The 24192-nt window shown below is 65.1% G+C and overlaps 2 protein-coding genes across 2 annotated transcripts; one reads left to right on the forward strand and one right to left on the reverse strand.

Moving 5' to 3' along the window:
- The first annotated feature begins 420 nt into the window (after positions 1-420).
- On the forward strand, positions 421-10230 carry RASAL1 (RAS protein activator like 1). The gene is made up of 21 exons (XM_055797738.1): positions 421-925; positions 2501-2557; positions 2648-2761; positions 2858-2919; positions 3008-3137; positions 3954-4035; positions 4141-4278; positions 4527-4615; positions 4713-4830; positions 4922-5075; positions 5281-5345; positions 5484-5596; positions 5787-5979; positions 6061-6198; positions 6735-6879; positions 7121-7296; positions 7385-7522; positions 8074-8209; positions 8300-8420; positions 8516-8580; positions 9915-10230. The coding sequence occupies exons 1-21, from the start codon at positions 435-437 to the stop codon at positions 10055-10057; spliced, it is 2868 nt and encodes a 955-aa protein (XP_055653713.1). The 5' UTR covers positions 421-434; the 3' UTR covers positions 10058-10230.
- On the reverse strand, positions 10180-20872 carry DTX1 (deltex E3 ubiquitin ligase 1). Its single transcript, XM_055797739.1, has 10 exons — positions 20781-20872; positions 18836-19594; positions 14970-15630; positions 12608-12669; positions 12286-12447; positions 11959-12020; positions 11613-11771; positions 11329-11490; positions 11144-11233; positions 10180-10751 (listed from the first exon to the last, which is right to left on the reverse strand). Exons 2-10 carry the CDS (start codon positions 19092-19094, stop codon positions 10527-10529), a joined length of 1842 nt encoding a protein of 613 aa, XP_055653714.1. The 5' UTR covers positions 19095-19594; positions 20781-20872; the 3' UTR covers positions 10180-10526.
- Between the last annotated feature and the right edge of the window lie 3320 nt (positions 20873-24192).

Here is a 24192-nt window from a genome sequence, read left to right on the forward strand (position 1 = left end):
CTGCACACCAGCAGTGCAGTGGGGACCGGGGGGACCGCATCCCCCTCTGTCCCCCCCTGGCTCAGGGTCCCAGTGCAGAGAAGCCGGGGGGCGGGGGGAACTGGGGGGGCGTTGCAGTGCTGCACCTGCAGGCACCCTGGGATCTGCTGGAGTCTCCCTGATCCAGCTCACCCAGAGGCACCCCAGGTGGGGGCAAGGTCCCGTGGGGGTCTTGGGCACCACTGTGCCAGCAGCCCCCCAGGCAGGCTGCTTCCTTCACCTCTGCCCACCCCAAGGCCAAATCTCACCCCAGGCTCCCCATGGCACCCACCGCCGCTTTGGGGTACAGGCAGAGCCCCCCAGCCTGGGGACAGTTTCTTGTGCCACTCAGCATGATAGGACAGAAGCTGCCCCCCGAACCCCACCCCACCCCCCCCCGGAGCCAACAGCCTGCAATGGTCCTGTGCCTCAGTTTCCCCATCGCTAGTGGGGGGGGGGGGGCTTTGCCCACGCTGGCAGTTCTTGGTACACGGGGGGACCCCCACAGTCAGTTCCCGGTGAGTGGCAACCTGTGGCTGCCAGCACGGTGCCGGTGGGCCGGTGGGCACAAGGCCAGCCCACCCGAGCTCGCCCACCGCCGCATCCCTGCGCGCTCCGGCTCACTTGCTCTCGCCCGCTGCTCCGGCGCAGGTGGGGAGCGAAGCAGCAAGAAAAACAACCGAGAAGAGGAAAAAGGAAGAAGCGACAACGAGAAGCAGCGGAGGAGGAGGAGGAGGCCGGTGCTGGCAGCCCCACCGGCGGCGGGGGGAGCTCAGGGCACCCCGGGGGCACCCGTTGTGGCCCCCCATGGACTCCTAGGTGCCCGTCCGAAGTTCGCCAGCATGGCCAAAACCACCTTACTGCACTGCCGGGTGGTGGAGGGGAAGGACCTGCCTGCCAAGGACGTGTGAGTGGCTCGGGGGGGGTCTCGGTCCCCCAGTTTCCCCCAGCCCCTGACCCTGGGAGATGTGGCGGGGGCGTGCTGGGAGCTCTGGGTGCTCTGCTCTCGGTACAGTTTTGGGGGTCCCTGGTTGCACCCATGCTAGCAGGGACCCATGGCTCCAAAGGGGGGGTCTGTGGGTGGCAGGGGACTGCCAGCCCCCTCAGCTTTCCCCTTCCCCTTCCCCACCAGAGGTGTATGAGCCCCCCAACCACTTGAGCATCCCTTTGCTGCCCCCCAGCAGGGTGGGCACAGGGTATCCCCCCAGGGCTAGGCGTAGGACTGGGGGGACACTGCCCCCTGCACCCCCACAAACCTGTTGGCCATCCGTGCTCTTTGGGAGAGGGGGGGTGCTGAGAAGACGAGGGGGCAGGAGACCCTCTGCCTGCTCCTGCCCCATGGCTATGCCTCAGCAGAGCTGGCAGCCAAGGGCTCCTCCGGATGTGCCAGCCTGGCACCACTGGCCGCTCCCAGGGCAGGGCAGCCGGGAGCAGCTGTGGGCAGCGGGGCCTCCTTGCCTCAGTTTCCTCACCCAGTAAGGGGTCATGACCCTGTGCTGGGTGCCCTACTCGGGGGGTCTGGGCACAGCAGGGTGATCCAGACCCACCAGCACAAGGATGAGGTGCCCAGCACCATTCCCAGCCCCCCAAACCCAGCTTGGGGCCATCCCTGCTCAGGGTGACTCACTCGTGGCCGGGCTCTGGAGGGGTTGGGTGCTGTCAGACCCACAGCGTGGTGCCAAGGTTTGCCTGCCCGTCCCTGCCAGACCAGCCGGGCCATGGGCTTTGCTCTGCTGGCTGGCGCTGAGATAGCCCTGGGGACTAACAAAGCCATTCCTTAGCCAGCGTGCCACATCGCCTGCTGTGCCCACCAGCCGCAGCCGACACCTTCCTGTCCCCCAGCCCATGGCTGGCACGGAGGCTGGAGTCACCTCCCTTGCTCCACTTGGGATCTGGCTTCTTACTGAAGCACCTCGTACCATCCCCTGCCTCCAGCAGCTGGGGATTTGGGGTTCCAGCATCGCCCCGGCCATGCTGCCGCCCTGGGGCTGGCACCCCTCGGTACTGGTCCAGCTGCCATAAACGAGTGGGGAAGGGGCTTTGCAGGCAGCAGGTGGATCCCACCCTTGTCCCCTCCATCCCATCCTCCCACACAGAAGGGGTTAAGCCCAGGATGGGCCCTGGGCCAGCTGGGTGTCACCCTGACATTATGAGCTGCCACAGAAACTCTGCCTCAGCTGTGCTGCTGGAGAGACAGAGGTACCCATGGGTGGGGGGCATGGGAACAAAGGGCAACGGCTCATGGTGGCCCACAACAGGTCCCCCAGCTCAAGGAGCACGGGGAAAAGGTATTGTCCCCTATCCAGGTGTCAGCTGTGGGGATGGGCTGAGACTCATCTCACCCCCTGAGTCGGTGCTTCACTAGTGGGGTTTGAAGTGATGCTGGGACTGGGCCCCCTGAGCCCCCCCAGCAGCAGCCCCCAGGGATGGGTGGGATGCCTAGGTTGGGCACTGACCCCTTGAACCCACATCCCCTGCCCAGGTCCGGCTCCAGCGACCCCTACTGCGTGGTCAAGGTGGACAACGAGGTGGTAGCCAGGTATGGGGGACACCATGCCACCCCAGCGAGGGGATGCATAGGGACGGGTGCTGTCCCCATGGGTGCAACCACCTCTCCCATCACTGGCAGGACGGCCACGGTGTGGAAGAACCTGAACCCTTTTTGGGGCGAGGAATACACCCTGCACCTGCCCCGTGGCTTCCACAGCCTCACTGTCTACGTGCTGGATGAAGACACCATTGGGTAGGGGGGACAAATGGGGGTGTGGGTGGGCACCAGTGAGCCCCCGGAGGGGTGGCACTGGTGGCCTCAATGCATGCTGCGCCTCTGCCCTCGCAGGCAGGATGATGTTATCGGCAAGGTCTCGCTCAGCCGCCAGCAGATCTCAGCTGAGCCGCGGGGTGAGTGGGGGGCAGAGAGTGGGGCTGGGTGGAAGGCAGTGGGGTCGGTTCTGGCATCACGGGGCACCCACCTTATTCCCCTTGGCAGGCATTGACAGCTGGCTCAGCCTGGTGCCCGTGGACCCTGACGAGGAGGTGCAGGGTGAGATCCACCTGGAGCTGCAGGTCCCTGAGCAGGGCCACCCACGGGTGCTGCGCTGCCACCTCATTGAGGCCAGGTAGGGGGACTGGTGGGGCACAATGAGGGTGCAACAACACTGGGGTCTTATTTTTGCTTGATGGGGTCTGGGCAGTGGGAGGAGGGGAGGGGATGGGCACAAGGGTGGCACAGGGCTCGTCCTCCCTTCTTGGCACCAGGAAGGGCCCTTGCTGTGTCCTGTTTGGGGACATCAATGTTGCCAACCCGCCTGTGATGATGCCATGGGGTCTCAGTGGGGGATGCACTGCCTTGGACACTGCCCAGGGGGACAAGGGGCAGAGCTGGGTGGCCCAGAGGGCCATGGGCTACCTGGTGTCAGTCTCCATCAGACCAGCCCACTCTGGCACCAGGTTTCTCCCCTTTGGCTTCAAAACCGGGGGAAACTGAGGCACCCCCCCAGGCTGCCCCGCTGCTTCACCCTGATGTGTGTGCATGTGTGTCTGCATGTGTGTGCACATGTGCCCACACACACGCCAGACGGCAGGCTGCTGGCAGTGGAGCAGGCAGCAGAGGCAGCATCCCGCTGCCATGGCAACTGAAGCAGATACCAAGGAAACAGGATGGCCATGGGGACAGCCAGGAGGGACAGCAGAGCCCCCTCCCGCTGTGCCATTTGGCTCCCAGGGACCACAGGAGGAAAGGGTTTGGGGCAGGAGTGCTGAGGAATGGGGACCCACTCTCAGCAGCAGCCCCCTGGCATCTGCTGGCTGCCCCAAGGGTGGCCAGTGTGCCCAGGTGAGCTGGGGGAGAAGGGGGGCTTGGGGGTGCAGGGACCATGCTGGCGGAGATGGGCCCCCTGCCCACTGCACCCTTGCTGACCCCCACCTCCCCACAGGGACCTGGCCCCCCGGGACCTCTCGGGCACCTCGGACCCCTTTGCCCGCGTGTCGTGCTGTGGGCATACATTGGAGACAGCCGTGAGTCAGGGTGCTGGGTGCTGAGACCCAGAGGCGTGCTGGGTGCTGGGACCCAGAGGCTTGGGCACCTCGTCCCCCATGGTCACTGGTCCCTGTTCCCAGCAGGTGATTAAGAAAACCCGTTTCCCACACTGGGACGAGGTACTCGAGTTCGAGCTGGCAGAGGGTGAGCCAGGGGAAGCTGTGCTGAGCGTGGAGGTGTGGGACTGGGACATCGTGGGCAAGAATGACTTCTTGGGACAGGTGAGGACCTCGGGGCACACTGGTGTGGGGCAGGGTCCTGGAGGCACCTCTGCACCCCTATTACCTCCCCGTGCTTGGGGTCCAGGTGACTATGGGTCACGACCCACAGTGGTGGGGGCAGGGGCATGTGCACCCACTGAGCCTGGGGCAGTGCCACATCCAGACCCACTGCGTGTCCTGGGCTCTCCCCCAAGGAGGGTGCTGGTGCATGCCTCCCCTGTGCTCAGACCCTGCCTCCTGCCCCCCAGGTCGAGTTCCCCTTGGACACCATCTGCACAGGCCCCACCAAAGGCTGGTTCCAGCTCCTGCCCTTCCCCAGCACCACTGAGGACCACAGGTGAGTGCATGAGCAGCTCCCCAGGGTGGTTCCTCCATTCCGGCTGGGACGGAGCCAGGGTGCTGGATCCGGCTGAGCCCCCCCCATGTCATTGTAGGCAGCAGCTGGGCACCCTACGGCTGGCGGTGCGGCTGGTGGAGGACAGGGTCCTGCCCCCCCACTACTACCAGCCCCTCATCCAACTCCTCACTGAGCCCATCCTCTGCCCTGGCCAGGTGGGTGCTGCGGGATGGGGCGACACGCAGGGCTGGCTGAGGATCACCCAGGTGCGGGGGCCTCACCATGCCCACCCTGCCTTCCCTACAGCACCCTGCCAGCACAGCCCTGACCATCCTGGAGGAGGTGACCTCAGGGGAGAGCCGCCAGGATGTGGCTACCAAGCTGGTGAAGATCTTCTTGGGGCAGGGGCTGGCTGTGCCCCTCCTGGACTATCTCACCACCCGTGAGCTGGCCAGGACTAGTAAGTGCCAGGGCCAGGGGCACCACCTGCATCCCTCAGCCAGGAAACTGGGCTGCCAGGGTCCCTCCAGGCCCCCATGGGGAGAAAAGTGGGGCCACCAAGGGGGAGGCAGGACAGGTGCCACATGTCCCCAGGGTTGGATGCACCAGGGACAGCTGGGGCATCACCCCGTGCCCACCTCTCCATGGACTCTGTGCTCTTCCAGCGGACCCCAACACCCTCTTCCGCTCCAACTCACTGGCCTCCAAGTCCATGGAGCAGTTCATGAAGGTGAGCAGGGGAGGGGACACCGGCTAGGTCCCTGCTGCATCCCCCTGTGATGGCACCAGGGCACAGAGCTGGGTTGTATCCCAGCAGGGAATCTATGAACAGTCTAGAGATGCAAATGGTGACTTCCATCCCTTGCAGGTGGTGGGGCTGCCCTACCTGCACGAGGTCCTGAAGCCTGTGGTGAACCGTATCTTTGAGGAGAAGAAGTATGTGGAGCTGGACCCTGGCAAGATGGACCTGAGCCGCAGCAGGTGAGTGCGGGGGGGTGGCTTGGGGGGACATGGCACCTGGCACATCCAAGCCATCTCCATCCCCATGTCCCCTGCAGGAGGGGGTCACCTATTGCTGTTGAACCTGTGGGTCATCTTGATGGCTTTTGGCCAACAAGGGTGGCCCATTCCTGGGTATTGGGTGGCCCCTGACCTGGTGGTATCCCTGCAGGAGGATCTCACTCAAGGGGTCCCTTTCGGAGGTGCAGGTGCGAGAGAGCAGCCTGGAGCTGCTGAAGGGCTACCTGGGGGACATCGTTGATGCCATTGTGGGCTCGGTGGAGAAATGTCCCCTCCTCATGAGGGTGGCCTTCAAGCAGCTCCGCAGGCGCGTGGAGGAGCGGTTCCCCTTGGCACAGCATGAGGTGGGGCATGCGGCAGGGCCAGCACTGGGGGTCTGCACGCTGCTGGGACCACCACCCTGAGCTGTCCTTGTCCCCGGCCAGGAGGTGCAGTACTTCTCCATCAGTGGGTTTCTCTTCCTCCGCTTCTTTGCTCCTGCTGTCCTCACCCCAAAGCTCTTCAGCCTCCGGGAGCAGCACGCAGACCCTCGCACTGGCCGCACGCTCCTACTGCTTGCCAAGGTGCAGGGAACCTGGAGAGGGACAGGGATCCCAGGGAGGGATGGGGACCTGGGGAAGAATGGGGGCACCATGGAGGGACGGGGACCTTGAGAAGGGGTGGGGACCCTGGGGGGGAATGAGGAACTCAAGGAGGGCGGGGGAGCCCAGGGAGGGATGGGGACCCAGGAGAAGGATGGAGACTCCAGAGACGAGACAAGAACCCAGGAGATGGATGGGGACCACAAGGAATGATGGGGACCCCAAAAAGGGTAGAGCCACTCCTGTCACCATGCCACATGCCACAGGCTGGCTCCTTCCCATGCTGCTTGAGGCCAGTCCTGCCCATCACCAGGCCATGCCACCACCTGCCGGGCACAGCACAGGAGCCAACCTGGGGCAGCAGTTATGCCCCATCACCCACCAGCTGCTCCACTTTTCCACTTTCCTCCCCAATTCCCAAGCCCACGGGGTTCAGGGGAGCAGCCGGAGGGGTTCAGGGGAGCAGCCTTCCATGCCAGGGGGGTACAGCACTGTGAGCTCTTCCCTGCACGGGTCAGGCGCTGCAGAGCATTGGCAACCTGGGGCTGCAGCTGGGGCAGGGCAAGGAGCCATGGATGGCCCCGCTGCATGCCATCCTGCTGCCCGGTGTCACCCGTGTCAAAGCCTTCCTGGACAGCCTGGTCACAGTGGAGAGCACCGAGGGTGAGTGGGGACACGGGGGCCACTACTGGTGCTGGGTCCAGCTATGCCAGCACCTGACACCAGGGGATGGCATCATCGCTGCTGTCCCCCACATCCTGGGAGCATCCCCGGGGAGGGGGATGCACTCACTGCCATGTGGATGCTGCCAGGATGGCTGGGGATGGGCATCCTCCGGCTGGGGGAGGTGGTGGCACTTGGGGTGATGCTGCTGCTTCCCTGTCTGGCTGTGCCACGGCCACAGTGGGTGAGGGGCCAGTGCCACCAGCACTTTTCCGTCCCTCGGCCACCATCAAAGAGGGGTACCTGCACACCCGCACGGCGGGGGGGGTCACCCTGCTGCCCCACTTCGCCTTCAAGAAGAGGTACTTCTGGCTCAGCACCGAGGCCCTGACCTACTCCAAGTCCCCCAAGTGGCAGGTGGGTGCCTGCGACCCCCACCCTGTCTGGGGTGCCCCAGGGGGACAACATGTGGGTGCAGTGAGACATGGTGTTTTGGGGTCCCCAGGTGCGTTGCTCCATCCCTGTGCCACAGATGCGGGCGGTGGAGCTGGTGGATGAGAGCACCTTCCAGCACCCTCACGTCATGCAGATCGTGGCGCAGGATGCTGCTGGGCAGCTCCACACCACCTATATCCAGTGCAAGGTGGGTGCCCCCCCACCCTGGGAGCCCCCTCCCTGGCAGCCATGGGGACAATGGAAATGGTCCTGGTCCCAAATCCATCTATGCTCAGGCACGAGCTGTACTGGGAACACTGGGGTACCCAGCCCTGACTGTACTGATGTCCAGGGGTTATCGGGGCCCTGGCTATACTGGGGAAATGGGGGTAGCCTAACCTGACTGTACTGGGGTCATGGAGGTACCAGCTCTGGTATATTGGGATCAGTGGGGTATCCAGCCATATCTGTACTGAAGTCTCTGAGGTACCAGCTCTATTAGCACTGGGGTCACTGGGGTACCCTGGCTCCCACGGTGCCACCTCCCCACCAGATCCTACCTGTGCAGCTTTGCCATCAAAATGTCACTCCCCGTCACCTGGTCCTGGTGCCCACCACCATCCCCGATGCCCACCCCTACCCAGGACCCCGTTAGCATCACCTATGCCCACCTCCACCCTCCTCCTCCCACTGGCAGTGCCCAGCACAGGGTGCCCATGGGTGCCAGCAGGGTGCCACCCTCCCTCCCTGTCCCCGCAGAGCGCCCAGGAGCTGTGGCAGTGGCTCTGGGCAGTGCGGCAGGCCAGCAGCACCAACGAGGCCATGCTGCCCACCTGCCACCCGGGCACATTCCGTGCTGGCCGCTGGACCTGCTGCCTGCAGCCTACCTGCACCGGTAAGGCTGGTGGGCAGCCCGGGGCAGGGGGTCCCCTGGAAAGGGGGTGTGGGGGTCCCCTGGTACCCCCACTGTGGCTGTCTTTGGCAGCGCCAGGGTGCAGCCGGACCCACAGCACCGTGGTGCTGAGCGAGTGGAGTGACCCCCTGGACCCCACGGCAGCAGCGCAGACCCTCTACAGGCACCTCCGGCAGGCGGGGGCCCGGCTGCGGTGAGGCGAGGGGGGCTGGCCCACGGCACGGGGGTCCCAGGCCCCTGGGTGCTGGCGGGCAGGGTGGGAGCGTGCTGAGGGTCACTCTCCTGCAGGGCGGCAGGGGCTGAGGGTCCCGAGGGCAGCGCAGTGTCCGAGCCCCCCTGCTCAGGGCAGGCAGGTATGGGCAGCCCTGCTGAGGGGGGTGATGGAGACCCTGCACCCCAGGGTACTGTCGGGGGTGGTCCCTGGGTGGGCGGCTGGCACACATGGGCACACGCAAGCACACACTGGTGCACGCTTGCACACGCATGCAGATGCGTGCACACACCTGCATGCAGTTGCACACACTCGCTCATGAATGCACACACATATACACCCGCATGTGCACACGGCGATGTACGTGCTTGCACACGCTTGCACACGCATGTACACGCTTGTACATCCCCACACACATCACCTACCCACAGACAGTGCTCTCCGCTGGCTCCCTCCACCAGGGGACAGCAAATACACATGGCCACGGACACGAGGCCACAGGGACACCCAGTCACAGGGACACCCGGACACATGGCCACAGGGACACACAGCCATAAGGGACACATAGACACAGGGCCACAGGGCCACCTGGACACAGGGACACACAGCCGTAAGGGACACATGGACACAGGGACACAGGGACACCTGGACACAGGGACACACAGCCATAAGGGACACATGGACACAGGGCCACAGGGACACCTGGACACAGGGACACACAGCCATAGGGACACATGGACACAGGGACACCTGGACACAGGGACACACAGCCATAAGGGACACATGGACACAGGGCCACAGGGACACCTGGACACAGGGACACACAGCCATAAGGGCCACAGGGCCACAGGGCCACACAGCCATAGGGACACATGGACACAGGGACACCTGGACACAGGGACATAGGTCCGGCTGATGCCCACGCTCCTGAACGTGGCCCACACTTGGATATGCACCCACGGGTGCACACTGGTGCACAGACAGGTGCATGCGTGGGTACACCCGCACCCCCCCACATACAGTGGCATGCACACAGGCGCATGCAGCACCCCTGGAGTACACCCCAGCATCCGCCACACACCCCCCTGTACACCCACACCCCCCATGAACACCCCCCAGCCCCACACACCCACCACCCCCATGCACACCCCCCACACACGCACGCATACACACAGTGTTGCCTGCCTGCGTCCGTGGGGCACTGGGGGGGCACATGGGTGGGGGGCAGTGGGATGGGCCAGGATGGGGGGACGGGTGGGATGGGGAGGCCTGGGGGAACAGGGTGGGACATAGTGGGGTGATCGGGGAGTGACTGTCAGGTGTGGGTGCTGGGGGGGTTGCTGGGGGGTGGGTGGCTGGCAAGCAGGTACCACAGGTGGGTGCTGGGGATGGATGCCAGGGGGGTGCTGGGGTGGATGCTGAGGGGGAATGCAGGGGGGCTGCTGGGCACAGTGCTGACCCTGCTGGGGGTCGCAGGTGGGCCCATCACAGGGCAGCTGCAGGCGGTGCTGCGGGACCTGGACATCGCCCACGACATCTTTGCTCGTCGCAATGGAACCCCAGGGCCACCCCCGAGCCCCCCCTGGGCCCCAACACCCCCCCTAGCACCCACCACTTGAACGGCAGCAATCGGGAGACTGAAACCACCCTCACCAACACCCCACTGCAGGATTGATCCTGCAGCAATGCCACCCAGCACCCCAGGAGGGAGGTGCAGGGACCCAAGTGGGGGCACAAAGGGGACACTGGCCCGGCGCAGGGTGTATTTGGTAACACAGAGATGTACACATGGCACCAGCTGGACGCGGCTCTGTGGGGCAGCGGCGGGTGGCACGGGTGGCACGGGCGGCTGACGCGCAAAGAGGCCACGGGTGGAAAAAGACAAGCACCAGCCCATGATGCTAACGCCACAAGAGCGGGGCGAACCAGGACAGGGGGGGACACAGGGACACGTGGCACCGGGTGGCCCAGGATGGGGGATGAGCCCACCCAGCAGGGCTGCAGCATCAGCAGCGAAGCGGTGCAGGCGGCAGTGGCACAGGTGGGACATGGGGGTGAGGGGATGGTGGGGAGCCCCTCACCCTTGCCTCAGTCCTTCAGGGTGGCTTCAGAGACACCCTGGGCCAGCAGTTCGGCCAGGACGTTGTCCAGGTAGTTGGGGTCGGGGTAGCCGTGGCCTGTCAGGTTGGACCCAAACTCGGTCTTATGGTGGATCTCGTTCCATACCACCGTGTCCGACTCCCCCGTGGTGTTGGAGGTGCCGATGGTGAAGATGAGCCGCCGGTCCCACGCCACGATCAGCAGCTTCAGCACCTGCATGGGCAGGCATGGCCATCGCTCACCCACCTTGCACCCTTAGCCCTCCTCCCGCCCGGCACGGCCCCCAGCACCCCAGGGCGCAGGATTCAGCCCCAGCATGATGCCTGCACAGTGCCCTCACTGTGGCACACCCCAGCCCTCCGTGGTGCCACCCTCATCCTCTCTGTTCCTTGCCATCCCATCCTTTCCCATTTTATCCCATCCCATCTCTTCCCACCCCATCCTTTCTCTTCCCACCTCATCCTTTCTCTTCCCACCCCATCCCATCCCTTCTTTTCCCACCCCATCCCAGTCTATCCCTTCCCATTCTATCCCATCCCATCTCTTTCCATCCCATCCTGTCTCTTCCTACCGCATCCCACCCCGGTGCCATCCGGGATTCTCACCTTCCTGCCCTTCTCGTTGTCCGGCAGGTAGCAGTGCCGTGGGAAGCCACGTGCTGTGAACTTCTTGCCAGGATTGGGGTGCTCTGGGCCCTGGGGGGGGGACGACAATGGTGTGAGCAGGTGGCACAGGGTGTGGGCACCCAGCCCAGCAGGGGTCCCAGGGGTGGCGAGTGCATGTTCCTCACCTGAATGCCGGTGGGGATGTCATAGACAATCCGGATGGTTTTGGAGTCAGTGTAACCCGGGAGGGAGTGGGGGATGAGGTGAAACTCCATCTTCCCGGGGGGCTGTGTGCCCGTCTTCTCCCCGTAAATGGCCTTGCAGGTGGGACACTGCAGGCTGCCATCCTGCGCGGGCACCCAGGTGAGCATCAGGGATGGCACCTACACCACAGCACCCACCCACAGGGATGGGTGACCGTGGGGAGGGTGTCCCCGCCAATGTCCCTCCCAGGGGGATCACGGCTCACCTTGTTGCCATTGTTGTACATGGCCAGGAGGCAGAGGAGGTGGTACATGTGCCCACACTTGCCCAGCTTGCCCACCAGCTCCGGCTTGATGCCCCTGTGGCTGAGGACGCCCTCATAGCCGGAGGAGGTGACCAGCCGCTCCATGCAGATAGTGCAGTCCTGCCAGGCACAGGTCGACAGGCATCAGTGTCCAGGTGGGATGGGGACATCACCCGCAGCTCCCTGCCCATCACAGGGTCTGCCCATCCCCTGCCCATGCCTCTCCCCATGCCAAAGCTCCGCAAACCTCCAGTGGCCCCGGGGCGAGTGCATGCCCAAGCTGCAGTGCCCAGGGATGCCCACTCACCTCGTCCGGGGGGTTCTTCACCTTCTGGATGTAGCGGCGCACCACGTCCTCAGGGGTCTTGCCTGCCATGGGCAGAGGGGAAGATGCCATCAGAGCCTGCCCGCTGTGCCCTGAACCCCCTGCCATCCCTGCCACCAGGATGGGGACAGCATGAGGAGGGGGTGCTAGCATGTGGCATGGAGGACCCATGGGCATCACCCCAAAACCCTTGGGCAAACCCCTTGAGGGTCCCACCCCTGTGGGCAGCAGCAGCACCCATGCCTCAGTTTCTCCTCCGCAGGGGGCTGGCATGGCCAGGGACACACAGGGACGCTGGTGGCTCCTTACTCTTTTTGAGATGCTTCTTTTTAGTTTTCCTGCAGATGCCATTGACACCGGGCACAGGTTTGATGTCACTCTTGCTGACGGGCGGTGGGTGCAGGATGGGCTTAGGAGCACGGGTCAGGCAGACGGGCAGCCCAGCAGCACACATGAGGATGCCTGTCATCCCTGCATGGGGGGAGAGGTGCTGTCTGTCCGTACATCAGATGTCCGCCCGTCCTTCCCACCGCCATAGCCATGCCTCAGCCCTGTGCCCTGCCCCTTCTGCTCCCCAGCCTCACGATGTCACCCTGCAGTGACAGCCGGCCAGTGGCTGGACCACCCTTACCTGCGAGGGCGGGATGGACAGGGCCAGTGCCATTCAGGTTCTTGACCGGGAGGGCTGGCACCCTGCATGGAGAGGGGAGGGGAAGGGGGTCAGCCAGGTTGTCAGGGCTGTCACTGTCCCCTCCACACATGGCATGTCTCCAGGGCACCGTCCTCCCCATGGGACATAGGACAGGGTGTCCCCTTGCCAGCCCTGGGGGGTTGCTGTCCCATCTCATGGGGCTGTCACCTAGTGTCCAGTTGTCCACCCCTGGGGACCCAATGGCACTGGGCACATCACGTCCTTCTTGTCCCAGGGTGGGTGCCTCCTCAAGATGTCCCGATGGTGATGCCCCATGTCCCACATCCCCGGTAGGGACCTGCACCTCACCTGCTCACCCATCACCCTGGCCATCACTCCCATGCCCCAAGGGGACCCCCACCCTTCAAGGGCTGCCAGCCCCAAGACCCCCGAGGCGATGACGGTGCCTGCCTGCCTGCTCACCCCCGCTGACCCAGGGCACATCCTGTGTGTGCACCCATGTGTGCACCTGTGGCTGGGTGTGCACCCGTGTGTGCACAGCACCAAGTGGGCACCCATGTGTGCAAGGCTGGGGGTGCAGCTGGCAGGGTGCAGCCAGGCGTGGGTAGGAGCTGGGGGGCTGTGTGCTGGTGTGTGTGTATGGATGTGGCTGTGCCCGCGGGTGCGGTGGATGGATGGAGGGATGGACAGAGGGAGGGAGGAAGGAAGGGAGGGATGGACAGAGGGAGGGAGGTAGAGAGGGGCAGAGAGATGGATAAATGGATGGACAGACAGATGTGTGGCTGGGGAAGTGTATGATGGGTGGATGGGTGGAAGGAAGGAAGGAAGGGAAGAAGGAAGGAATGGGGCACGCACTGGGATGAAGGACAAGCAAGAAAGCCCAGCAGAGGAGCACTGCATAGCACCCGAGTGCTCTCCTGCCCCAGGGGTCTGCCCCAGCTCAGCAGCCTGGACAGAAGCCCCCCCCTCCCCCAGCAGTGTCATCCCCCTCCCTGATCCCGAAAGCCCTCCACGCACACAACCCTCATGGTGATGAGTTCGGCAGTGCTCAGCACCACACAAGCTGGGGCCTCCCATTCCTGAAGCTGCCTGTACCTACAGCCAAGGCCGGAGCAGTGGTGGAGGGCCCAACCCCCAGCCAGAGTCTTCCTGGCTCCCTCCTACCTGTCCATGGGGATGCGTGGATGGGACCTACGTGCTGGGATGGGTGCAGTGATGGGGATGGGGACTGGGACTGCTTGGCCCCGTGCCTGGCACGGAAGCGAAAGCATCACGTCAACAGGGGAAGGAAACGTGACAGGACCTGCCGGGGGCTCAGTGAACCTGCCTTCCCCCCCACCCCCCACCTCCCAGCCCCAGCTGGGGCCACTCTGCCTGCCCCCACATCCCCACCCCAGGGCCAGATCCTGCCCCCATGGCAGGGAGCTGGGAGGGATGGGACAGGCTCTCTCCTCATCCCCCGGGACAGCTTGCAGCAGACTGTGGTGCTTGCTCCCTTCTGGGGGGGCTCTGACCAGACACTTTGGAGGGGGAATCCGGGCTGGTTCCCACCCAAGTGAGTGGCACTGGGGCATTCCCACACCGGCAGGCTGCCAGCCGTGCCATCACAGCCTGCTTGGCAGGTGGGATGGAGGGCCATGGCTGCTCCTGCTTGCCCTGCCTGCCCCTCAGCTGGTGACAGCCTGGTGTCGAGAGCCCCAAGGGGTCACCAGGATGACCCACCAAGGGGTACAGCCATGGGCATGGGGGTGCTGGGGCAGGGACACCCACTGGGACACCCCACTAGGGGTCTGCTTGCCCACCCACATCTCCCTGGCAAGTTATACCTATCCATGTAAGGGATAGTGGGGCTGAGCTCCCCGTGACTGTGTCCTCCCCAGAGACCTGCCTGGTGGCACTGGGCCACCAGCCAAGGCCATACACCCCACAGTGGCCAGCAGGGACTGATGACCCCTAGGACCAGGCACTCCATCTCCTCCAGCTGGCATGGCACAGCATGTTATGGCATGGCACAGCACAGCATGGCATGCACACTGCACGGATCACCACAGCCCCTCTGCAGAGGCAGGGATCCAGGGGACCATCTAGGACAAGCCAGCTGCTGGGGCTGTCCCTCCTGCCACCATGTCCCCAGGGTGGGGAGCCTAGGGCTGCAGGTGACACAGTGCCAGAAAGGCTGGGGCTGCTTGTGCAAGGTGACATCAGGGGACAAGGCACCTCCACCTCCCCTTTCCCCCTGCTCCGCATGCCCATCCCTGCACCTGCCTCACCGGGCATCCACGCAGCTCGGTGACACCACAGCCACCCCCTTCCCCAGGCCACTCGCCCCCAGCCAGCTTACCCCGGGGGGACAGTGGCACGGGCACTGAGTCCAGCCCCCCGCTGCGTGCCAGGCCGGTTGAGGTTGTTGAGCCCGGGCAGCGGCGTCCCGCTGGGCACACTCTGGCTGGGGGCAAACGCCCCACTGGGCACCCGCAGCCCCTCACCCTTGGCCGTGCCACCTGCCACCGCTGCCGTCCCTGTCCCTGCTGGCCACAGAGCTGCCCCAGCAAAGGTGCTGCTCTGACGGACAGCACCCGGGTAGAGCTTGCGGCGCTGGGAAGCCAGGATGGCGTTGGAGGCGGCGCGGGTGCTGTTGACCAGCAGGCACTGTGGGCAGGAGCAGGGTGTCCCCGTGCTGGCGCCCACTGGCCACGACTGCGACTTGGGGATGGAGCCCATGGTGAGGGGATACGCCAGGTCCATACGACGCCGGAGCCGGCGCTTGCGTTGGGTTTGCCGGTTCATTTGGGACATGCTGCTGAAGTAGATGAGGTAGCAGAAGCCCAGGGAGGAGAGGTCCAGCCAGGGGTGCTGCTTCTCATAGGCGTTCTGGATGGTGATGCAGATGTCCATGTCGTAGGGCGTCCAGGAGCTGTTGTCGTTCTCCCACTCCCACACGATGCCCTTCCCTGGGGCTGAGGACGGGTCGTAGAAGTTCCTCCGTACAGGGCGCATGGTCCCTGGGGAGACAGGGTGGGGTGAGCACCCACAGGGCTCCAGCACCCAGGGGTGCCAGCAGAGGGACCCATGACTGCACGCGTGCGTCCAGTTCCCAGCCCGGCACCCTGCAGGGATGGGGGTGCAGAGGCACCTTGGTGTACAAGCAGCCAGACCTGCCCTCCACAAGGCACCCCAGGGTGCAGGAGGGGTGATGGCCACCACACTCCAACAGGCAGAACTTGCCTCCCCGCCGCCAAGCCACGGCAGCCACGCCGTGCGATGGATCGATCAGCGCGTCTGCAGGGCTGCGCCTTCCCCGGAGACTCGTGAGGCTCAACAACCCTCCATCAGCAGAGCCGGCTGGGCTGCCAGCGGTCAGGATCACAGCCCTGGCCACCATGGGAAGGGCGATGCTGCTCAGGCCCCAGCACCTTTTTCCATCCCTCTGGTCCAGGCCCATCCCCACCCTCCCTGGCCAGGGTCCCCTCACCATCCCTGGGGTGCAGGGAGCATTTCCCAGTCAGGAGGGGTTTCCTGACAGCTGCTGTTGCTCTGGCCAGCACTGGCAGTCACAGGAGCAAGGCGTTGTCCCCCATGCACGGCCAAATCCTGTCCCCTCACTGCTTGTTTGTGACCGAGTTGCATGCTACAGCTGCCTCTGAAGCGCCATGGTGTGGGGGAAGCATCGTAGCCCCTTCCTTGAGCCGCAGCCCCAGCAGTCCCCCAGCGGCACGGTGCATTGGTGCTTTTCTATCCCCTTGCCAGCACCGTTTGCCCAGCCCGATTAACGACGCTAATTAATGGTCATTAATCATCAGCTGCATCAGGCAGCAGAGCCTGGCCCCAGCTGCCAGCTCGTGCTGAGGCAGCTCTGCCGAGGGCCCCACGGGAGGGAGGCAGGGAGGCTTCTCACCCTGCTCCAGCAGCCTATGCAGAACCGCTCATTCCTGCTGCCCGCTCCTGCCCCCATCCCAAATCCCACTGCCAGCTCCCATCCACATCCCACTGCCCACTCACATACACCTCCCGCTCACGTCTATGCCCTGCATCCCACTTGTGTTAACATCTGTGCTTGCTTCCTTGTGTCCACATCCCCCATCCTGCTGCCCACTCATGCCCACATCCTGCATCCCGCTCACATCCATGTCCTGCACCCACCGGTCCTTGCATCTGCATCCCACATCCCACTGGTCCTTGCATCTGCATCCCGCATCCCACTGCCCGCTCACATCCACATCCCGCTGCCCGCTCACATCCACTTCCCGCATCCCGCTGCCGCAGAGCAGAGCAGAGGAGGATGAGAGGAGGACACCCAGCCCATGCATGTGGGCACACACAGCTCTGGGTCCCCAAGGGCCACGAACTGCCCCCAGTCCTACAGCCCCTGACGCCGCCACCAGCTGTGCCAGAGCCACAGGGCTGAGCCAGCATCCCCAGGGCCACCGGGAGGGGACACACGTCCCCGCTGCTTGGAACAGGGTCACCTTGTTTCACACTGTCGTCATTTTGGCTTGGGCTTCTCCCTCCCTAGGCACAGCGCAGACCAAGCACCCCCTCACCCCCCACCTCATGCCCACCCTCCCTGTGTCCCCATGCTACAGTGGGCACCACGAATGCCCCCAACCTGAAGGACCCTCCTGTCCCCAAGCACCACAGGACTCCAAAGATATGTGACAGCCTCCAAACCCAGCTGTCCCCAGGCCTCATCCAAGGGCAGAGATGATGCATGGAGGTGGATACAGGGATGGGGCACATGGAGACGACCATGTCGAGGATGATCTATAGGATGGAGCCAAAGCAATGGCCACATCTCCTGTGACATCCCTGGGGATGGTGAGGTCCTTCTCTCAGCATCCCTGCCCCCAAACTGCTGGCACAGGGACCATGGTGCCCAGGGACATCCCAGGAAGAGCCATTTTGCTCCTGGCAAAGACATGTCACCCCCAAACCCACCACGGGCAGGTGTTCCGCAGGAGCACCTGGACCATGGCCATGAAATGCAATGCCAGGTGCTGTCATTGAACGGATCCTGGCCAAAGCTGCCAGGAGCTGTCATGGGGACAACCAGGCTGTTCTGTGGCACCCACAGCCCTGAGTCAGCATGGCCACTGGCACAACCCTACTGGGTCTCGCTGACTCAGGGCTGCAGGTGCCAAGATGCCGCTTGCCAAGTCTGTGACCAGCTGGAGACCAATTTGGAGCCAGGCATGATGGCAGAGGCAGGGTGGCAGGTCCCTGGCTTGGTCCCTATCTCAGTCCCCAGCCCATCACAGGAGCCACATCTGCACACAGGGTCATTCACTATTGCTGGTGACTGGGACCGATGGCAGGGGAGGCACGGCCACGGGGATCTTTCTCTGAGGTGGCCCCTGTGTGTCCCCAGGCAAGTCTAGGGGAGGCTGGGGGTGTCACTCAGTGTGTGGCAGGTCCCCTGCCTGCTCTGTCTGGCCTGGGACCGGACCCTGCCCTTGGCAGCCCATGCTTCCTGACAGGCAGGGATGCAGGGACAGCCAGGAGAGCACCTGAACTGGTGAGTCCCTCGTGGCACAGCCAGCATGCACCAGTTTAATGGGTCACACTGCAACGGGGACACATTTAATGGGGTCTGGGCTCAGTGCCGGCATGGGACCAGCTTTGATTTCCCCTGAGAACATGTGGCCTGGATGTGTGCCGCAGCACAGTGCCATTGGCAGGCAGGTACTAGCAGCCACAGCTGCATGGCTGCATCCAGCCCAGTACCCACCACAGCTCCCAGTGCCCAAACTGGGGCCTCCCCAGTTCCTTGGGGACCTCAGATGGAGCAGCTTTGTGGGGCAGACAGGTGATCAGTGACGCACCCCCCACCACAGCACCCCACTGCGGGTGAGAGGGGATGGAGGGACTCTGGGACACATCCCTCCAAGGCAGGGGTCCATGGTAGAGGGGAAAGTGGGGATGGGTCCATGGGGGGAGTAGAGCCCAGCACGGTGAGGGAAGGGCAGAAGGAACAGGAGGGACAGATGGATGGAGAGGAGGGTGTGTGCACTGGGGTGGAGGGACAGATGGGTGGATGGATGGATGGATGGATGGATGGATGGATGGATGGATGCAGGAATGAAGTGACAGGCCAGTAAGTAGAGATACACTGGGAGGGAGGGAGGGAGGAACGGTGAATGGGTAGAGGGATGGAAGGATGGATGGGTGGATGGATCGGTAGATGTTACCGGCTCAGCACCAGCGCCTTACCTGTGTCCTGCCGGAACTGGTGCATAGACTGGAGGTCAATGATGTAGGGTGCCAGCTGGACATCGACCTGGCCCAGCACCACGCTGCCACGGGCATCCTCCTTCAGCACGTTCTCGATGTGGTGGCAGACAGCGGCCGAGTAGGGCCGCCAGCGTCCATGCTCGTTCAGCCACTCCCACACCACCACGCGGGCCAGGTTTTGGGGGGGGAAGCCCAGGCCACTGGAGGCCAGCATGGCCCCTGAGCCCTGCCGTGCCATACTGGGGGGATGGTGGCTTAGCCCCGCACCATGTCCTGGCACAGGGATGTGGGGCTCACCCAGAGCCTTTCCAAATCCTTCTCCCGGCTCCTGCCAGCTGTGGGCTCCCGAGCTCAGCAGAGGAAACACTGCGGGGCTCTGCAGAGGTGGGTGCTGCCAGCCAGGTCCCCAGGCTTTCTGGTCCCGCTCTCCTGGGGCCACCAGGCTGGGCTGGGGCCATCCATCACCCAGCACGTCTTCCTTGGCCCTTCCTCCTCCTCCCCACAGTGCTGGCAAGGCTCAGGCTCCAAAAAACCACCGGGATCCCCCTGGTCTGCATCAGCTTATGGGTAGCTGGTGGCTGTGGATGATGCTGAGGACACACAGCCACGGTGCTGTCCCCAGGACACCCCCTCCTCCTCTTCCTCTTTGTGTCCTGCTGCTCAGCCTACGTCCTCGATGGCTCCACAGATGTCCCCACCACCCAGCACATCACCAGTGGCAAATGAGGGGGGTGTCACCTGCAAAACAGGGCCACAGCACTGGTCACCCCGGGTACTGCTAGGTAGGTGGCAGCTGGGGGACTGTCCCCATCACCCCTGTGGAGCTGGCGGGCGGCGAGGCTGCTGTGCCCGCAGCCCTGGTAGCGTGGGCTGCTTGCCAGCCCCAGCCGGCTGCTGGCCTTCAACGTGACAGCAGGGACAAGGGGGACGGGGGGGACAGGTGACCCTGCTCACAGCCCTGGGGGGCTGGCAGGGGCCCTGCAAGACTGGGGAGCCCCATCTCTCCCTGCCCAGGCAGCCTGGGTGCTGGGGAGCCCCGCAGCCCCCCGGAGCCCGCTCCAGCCGCCACTGATTTATGATCTGCACTGCAGGCATCAGGCTGGGGGTGATCCTGGGCCATCCGCCCTGGCCCCCCGCTCCCCAGCCTGCGCCCTCGCCCACCCACAGCAGCCCCCAGCCCCACGGGGGTGGGTGGGGGGCCAGGGGGAGGTTTTGCTGCACAGCTGCTGTAGACAGACAGAGGCACGGATACGGCCCGGCACACACAGACACACTGACACAGAGACGCACGCACGGGCACACACACAGCTGGTGACACAGACAGACAGTGGGACCCAGATGGACAGACAGACACAGGGACCCCCAACAGCGCAGCCCCCCCGGGGATGCCCAGGCACGGACTGCCACAGGCATGTACACGCGCACCCTCACACCTCCACACGCGTGTGCACCCTCGCGCCCAGCCAGCACCCGCCGTGACCCCGCGCTCCACTGCACTGGAGGGACCCTCACCCCAACCCCAACCCCCCCGCGCCCCCCACGGGACCGGGCTGTGGGGACAAGCCACGGTGCCAGCCCCCCCACCCCAGGCCCGGCTGCTCGTGGAGTAAGGGGAGGGGGGGGGTGGGCTGGTGGTGGTAAGTCCAGGCCTGGCCCCCGGTGCCCGGTTCCCCCCGTGCCCAACAGCCCCCAGCCCCCGGTGTGCGATACCCCCCGTGCACGGCCGCCCCCAGCCCCCCTGGTGCACGGCAGCCCCCGGTGGACGGTTCCCCCCGTCCCCGGCGCATAGTAACCCCCAGCCCCCCGGTGCACGGTGCCTGCCCCCCCCCCGGTGCACGGTCCCGCCGCCGCCCCCCCGGAGCCGGTACCCCCCGCCCCGCCATGGCCGCCACCGCCCGGCATCGCCCGCGCCCCGCGCCGCTACCTCCGGCAGCTGCAGCCGCAGCGGGACCCGCAGCCGCACCGGGAGCAGCGGCGGCGGCGGCGGCGGGCGCGGGGCCGGGCGGCGGCAGCGCTCCGCCAGCGCCAGGCAGCCACGGGCACCGGCGGCGGCGCGCACGGCAGCGCGGGCACCCGCACCGGGCACCCGCACCGGGACCGGGCATCCGCACCGGGGACACGCGTGGTGGACCGGGCATCTTCACCGGGGACACGCACCGGGGACCGGGGACGCGCACTGGGGACATGTATGGGACCGGGCATCCGTATCAGGGACCTGTAGCAGGAGGGGGCACCCACACCGGGGCCGGGCATCTTCACCGGGGACATGCGTGGGGGACTGGGCATCTGCACTGGGGCCGGGCACCCACACCGGGGCCGGGCACCCACACCGGGGACACACACAGGGGCCTGGGCACCCACGCTGGGAACACACACTGGGGACACATAGGGGACTGGACATCCATACTGGGGCTGGGCACCCACACCAGGGCTGGGCACCCACACCAGGGACACACACCAGAGCCAGGCACCCACACCGGGGACATGCACCCACACTGGGGACACACACCGGAGCTGGGCACCCACACTGGTGCTGGGCACCCACACTGGGGACACACACCAGGGCTGGGCACCCACACTAGGGACGCACACAGGGGCCTGGGCACCCACACCAGGGACCCACATCCGTTGTGGGTTCCTGGCCTGGAACCATGTGCACCAGCCACACATACACCCGCATCTGCAGTGGGCACAAGGACAGGACCCCCACCCACACTGGGGACCCACACCCTCAGCAGGGACCCCCACCAATGCTGGGCACCCATCACCCACACCAGGCAGTGGCACCCACAGGTGGCCCAGCCCTGGGGCACAGGCACACAGGGGTGTCAGAGCGGCGTCCCCCTTAGGACATGTGGCTCTCACAGCCCCATGGGGACAATGAGTCACAGGGGGTGGCAGGAGGCCCTGAGCCATGGGGACACCCCAGTTTCTGCCACACTTGGCTCCCATTGCCACCCCCTCGGCTTGGGGACTAGCAGCTCTGCCTGCCTAGGGACAGATCTGGGGACAGGAGGGATCACGGAGTGATAGATCTGTGGGCAGATCTGGGGACAGAGGGGTTGTCACTCTGCTTGTACCATGGAGGGACAGATCTGGGGACAGCAGGGCTGTCACTTGGGTTCTGCCTGTGGAGTGATAGATCTGTGGGCAGATCTGGGGGTAGAGGGGTTGTTACTATGGCTCTGCCATGGAGGGACAGATCTGGGGACAGAAGGGCTGTCACCCTGACTGTGCCATGGAGGGACAGATCTGGGGACAGAGGGGCTGTCACTCTGGCTGTGCCCATAGGGGGACAGGTTTGGGGTGGAGGGTTTTTTACTCCAGCCATACCCACGGGGTGGTCAGATTTGGGGAGAGAGGGGTTGCCACTGTGGCAATGCCCATGGAGGGACAGACTGGGGACAGATCTGGGGACAGAGGGGTTGTCACTCTGGCTGTGCCCATGGGGGGACAGATCTGGGGACAGGTTTGGGGTGGAGGGTTTTTTACTCCAGCTGTATCCATGGGGAGGGGAGATTTGGGGAGAGAGGAGTTGCCACTGTGGTGATGCCCGTGGAGGGACAGACTGGGGACAGATCTGGGGACAGAGGGGTTGTCCCTCCCGGGCTCTGGCCGCCCCAGGGGGGACACTCAAGAGCCGCAGGGCTGGCCCTGGGGGGGGTGTGGGGCGGGGGGCGGTGGCGAGCGGCGGCCACCGTGGCCTCGCAGTGCCACCTGGTGGCCTCGGCCCGGCGGCGTGGCTGCCCGGGGTGGCACCGCGGGGTGCCCCGGCACGGTCCCTGCCCCTAGCCCCGAACCCCCAACCCCGGGGCTGGGCAAGGGCTGCGCGGGGTCGAGCGTGGGGACACCCACCCGTCGCCGTCCCCACGGCGAGGGTACTCGGGTCCCCACCAGCCCACACGGGCAGGAGCCACCCACGGCCCCATCCACGCGATGAGCTGCACCCAGGTCTCATGCCAGGAGCTGGCTCCAAGGCAAATGGGGCTGGGGGCTGCCACCCTATGCCTCAGCTTAGGCAGGGGTGGGGGTCCCGGGGGGCTGGTCTTTGAGCCCCATCAGCAGCCTTGGGACCACCAGCAGCCCCTCCCCATCCCTGCGTGCCACAGCCCCCCCTGGGAACCAGGCTGGGAGGGCATGTGCTGTTTGGGGGGCAAATGGGGTCACAGAGGCAGTGGTGGGGACACAGGGCAGGGCCCCACTGGCATTAATAGGCTGTAATTGCCCTGAGCAGCCCCACCCGCCCACCCCCCCACCCGCCACCCCCCACCCTGGCCCAGGAGCCTCGTTTAAGCTCAGTTGTGAGCTATGGGCCCTGCCTGGGTCATGGCATGGGGACCTGGAGGTGGTATGGGGACATGGACCCAGGGCGGGAACATGGTATGGGGACCTGGATCCAGGACATGGAGCTGGGGCAAGGAGATGGTGCTGGGACATGGCACAGGGACCTAGAACCAGGCTGGAACACACCTGAAGACCCCTGGAGGGATTCAAGCCATCAAGCAGGGGGTAGGCATGGGCGAGGGGACCCCAAGGCTGGGTGGTTGTCACTCAGGGGAGCTGTGGGGACAAGGTCCTGTGCAGCCTGAACCCCCACGTGCTCAGGGGACAGCCTGGGACAGCCATCAGGGAGCTGCAGAAGGGGGCTGCCCCTCTTTGTGGGACAAGGGGGACCCTAACCCCTAGGTGCCGAGGGGAGCCAGCCAAAGCCAAGCAGGCTCTGTCCCACCGGTGCTGAGTCCTGGCAGCATACCAGCCCTGTCCCCATGGTGTGTGGGGACACACACACACGTCACCCAGTGCGATACTTGCCTGCCCCCACCCAAGGGCCCCCGCTGGACCCCAGCCACCCGACTGTGCCTTGTTTAGTCTGAGGAGGAGCACGGGTGACCTTCGGCTCCTCCAAGCACCCACGAGGGTAAACAGCCCATCCCAGGCCCTGCAGCAAGGACACGCTGGGGGCCAGGCTGCCAGCGGCACTTCGGGGGGAGCAGGGAGGGGTTTGGGGACACCCTGATGCTCTAACCACCGGGGGGGGGGCTGCCAGGCAGGGGGCCAGCAAGGGTCCCAGTGGGGAGCTGGGGCAATGGGTCACCCCCAGTGTGGGTCTGTGCTTTGGGGGTCCATCCGCCCTGCCTGTGCTGTGCCTGCTCCCCACTTACTCCCCCAGTCCAGGGGAAAGTGGCACCCATGGGTGGGGGGGTCTCATGGGCGTGCTTCCTCATCCACTCCGCTGCAGAGTCCTCCTGCCTTGCCTGTGCCTACCTCCCCCAAGCCCAGCTCCAGGCCTTCCCGGGCTCCCCCCATGCTGGGGCGGGGGAGGCGGGGGTGGGCAG

The sequence above is a fragment of the Falco peregrinus genome, chromosome 2 (genome assembly GCF_023634155.1).
Source record: "Falco peregrinus isolate bFalPer1 chromosome 2, bFalPer1.pri, whole genome shotgun sequence".
Classification (NCBI taxonomy): domain Eukaryota; kingdom Metazoa; phylum Chordata; class Aves; order Falconiformes; family Falconidae; genus Falco; species Falco peregrinus.

Excerpts from the sequence above, each read along its gene's own strand:
- DTX1 (XM_055797739.1), bottom strand. The coding sequence starts at position 19,094 with ATGGCACGGCAGGGCTCAGGGGCCATGCTGGCCTCCAGTGGCCTGGGC. Across the intron at positions 12,670-14,969 it reads CGTGCCACTGTCCCCCCGGG|GGTGCCAGCCCTCCCGGTCA; the intron begins GTAAGCTGGCTG and ends CTCTCCATGCAG. Across the intron at positions 10,752-11,143 it reads ACAACGAGAAGGGCAGGAAG|GTGCTGAAGCTGCTGATCGT; the intron begins GTGAGAATCCCG and ends CTGCCCATGCAG.
- RASAL1 (XM_055797738.1), top strand. The coding sequence starts at position 435 with ATGGTCCTGTGCCTCAGTTTCCCCATCGCTAGTGGGGGGGGGGGGGCT. Across the intron at positions 4,616-4,712 it reads AGCACCACTGAGGACCACAG|GCAGCAGCTGGGCACCCTAC; the intron begins GTGAGTGCATGA and ends ATGTCATTGTAG. Across the intron at positions 8,210-8,299 it reads CCTGCAGCCTACCTGCACCG|CGCCAGGGTGCAGCCGGACC; the intron begins GTAAGGCTGGTG and ends TGTCTTTGGCAG.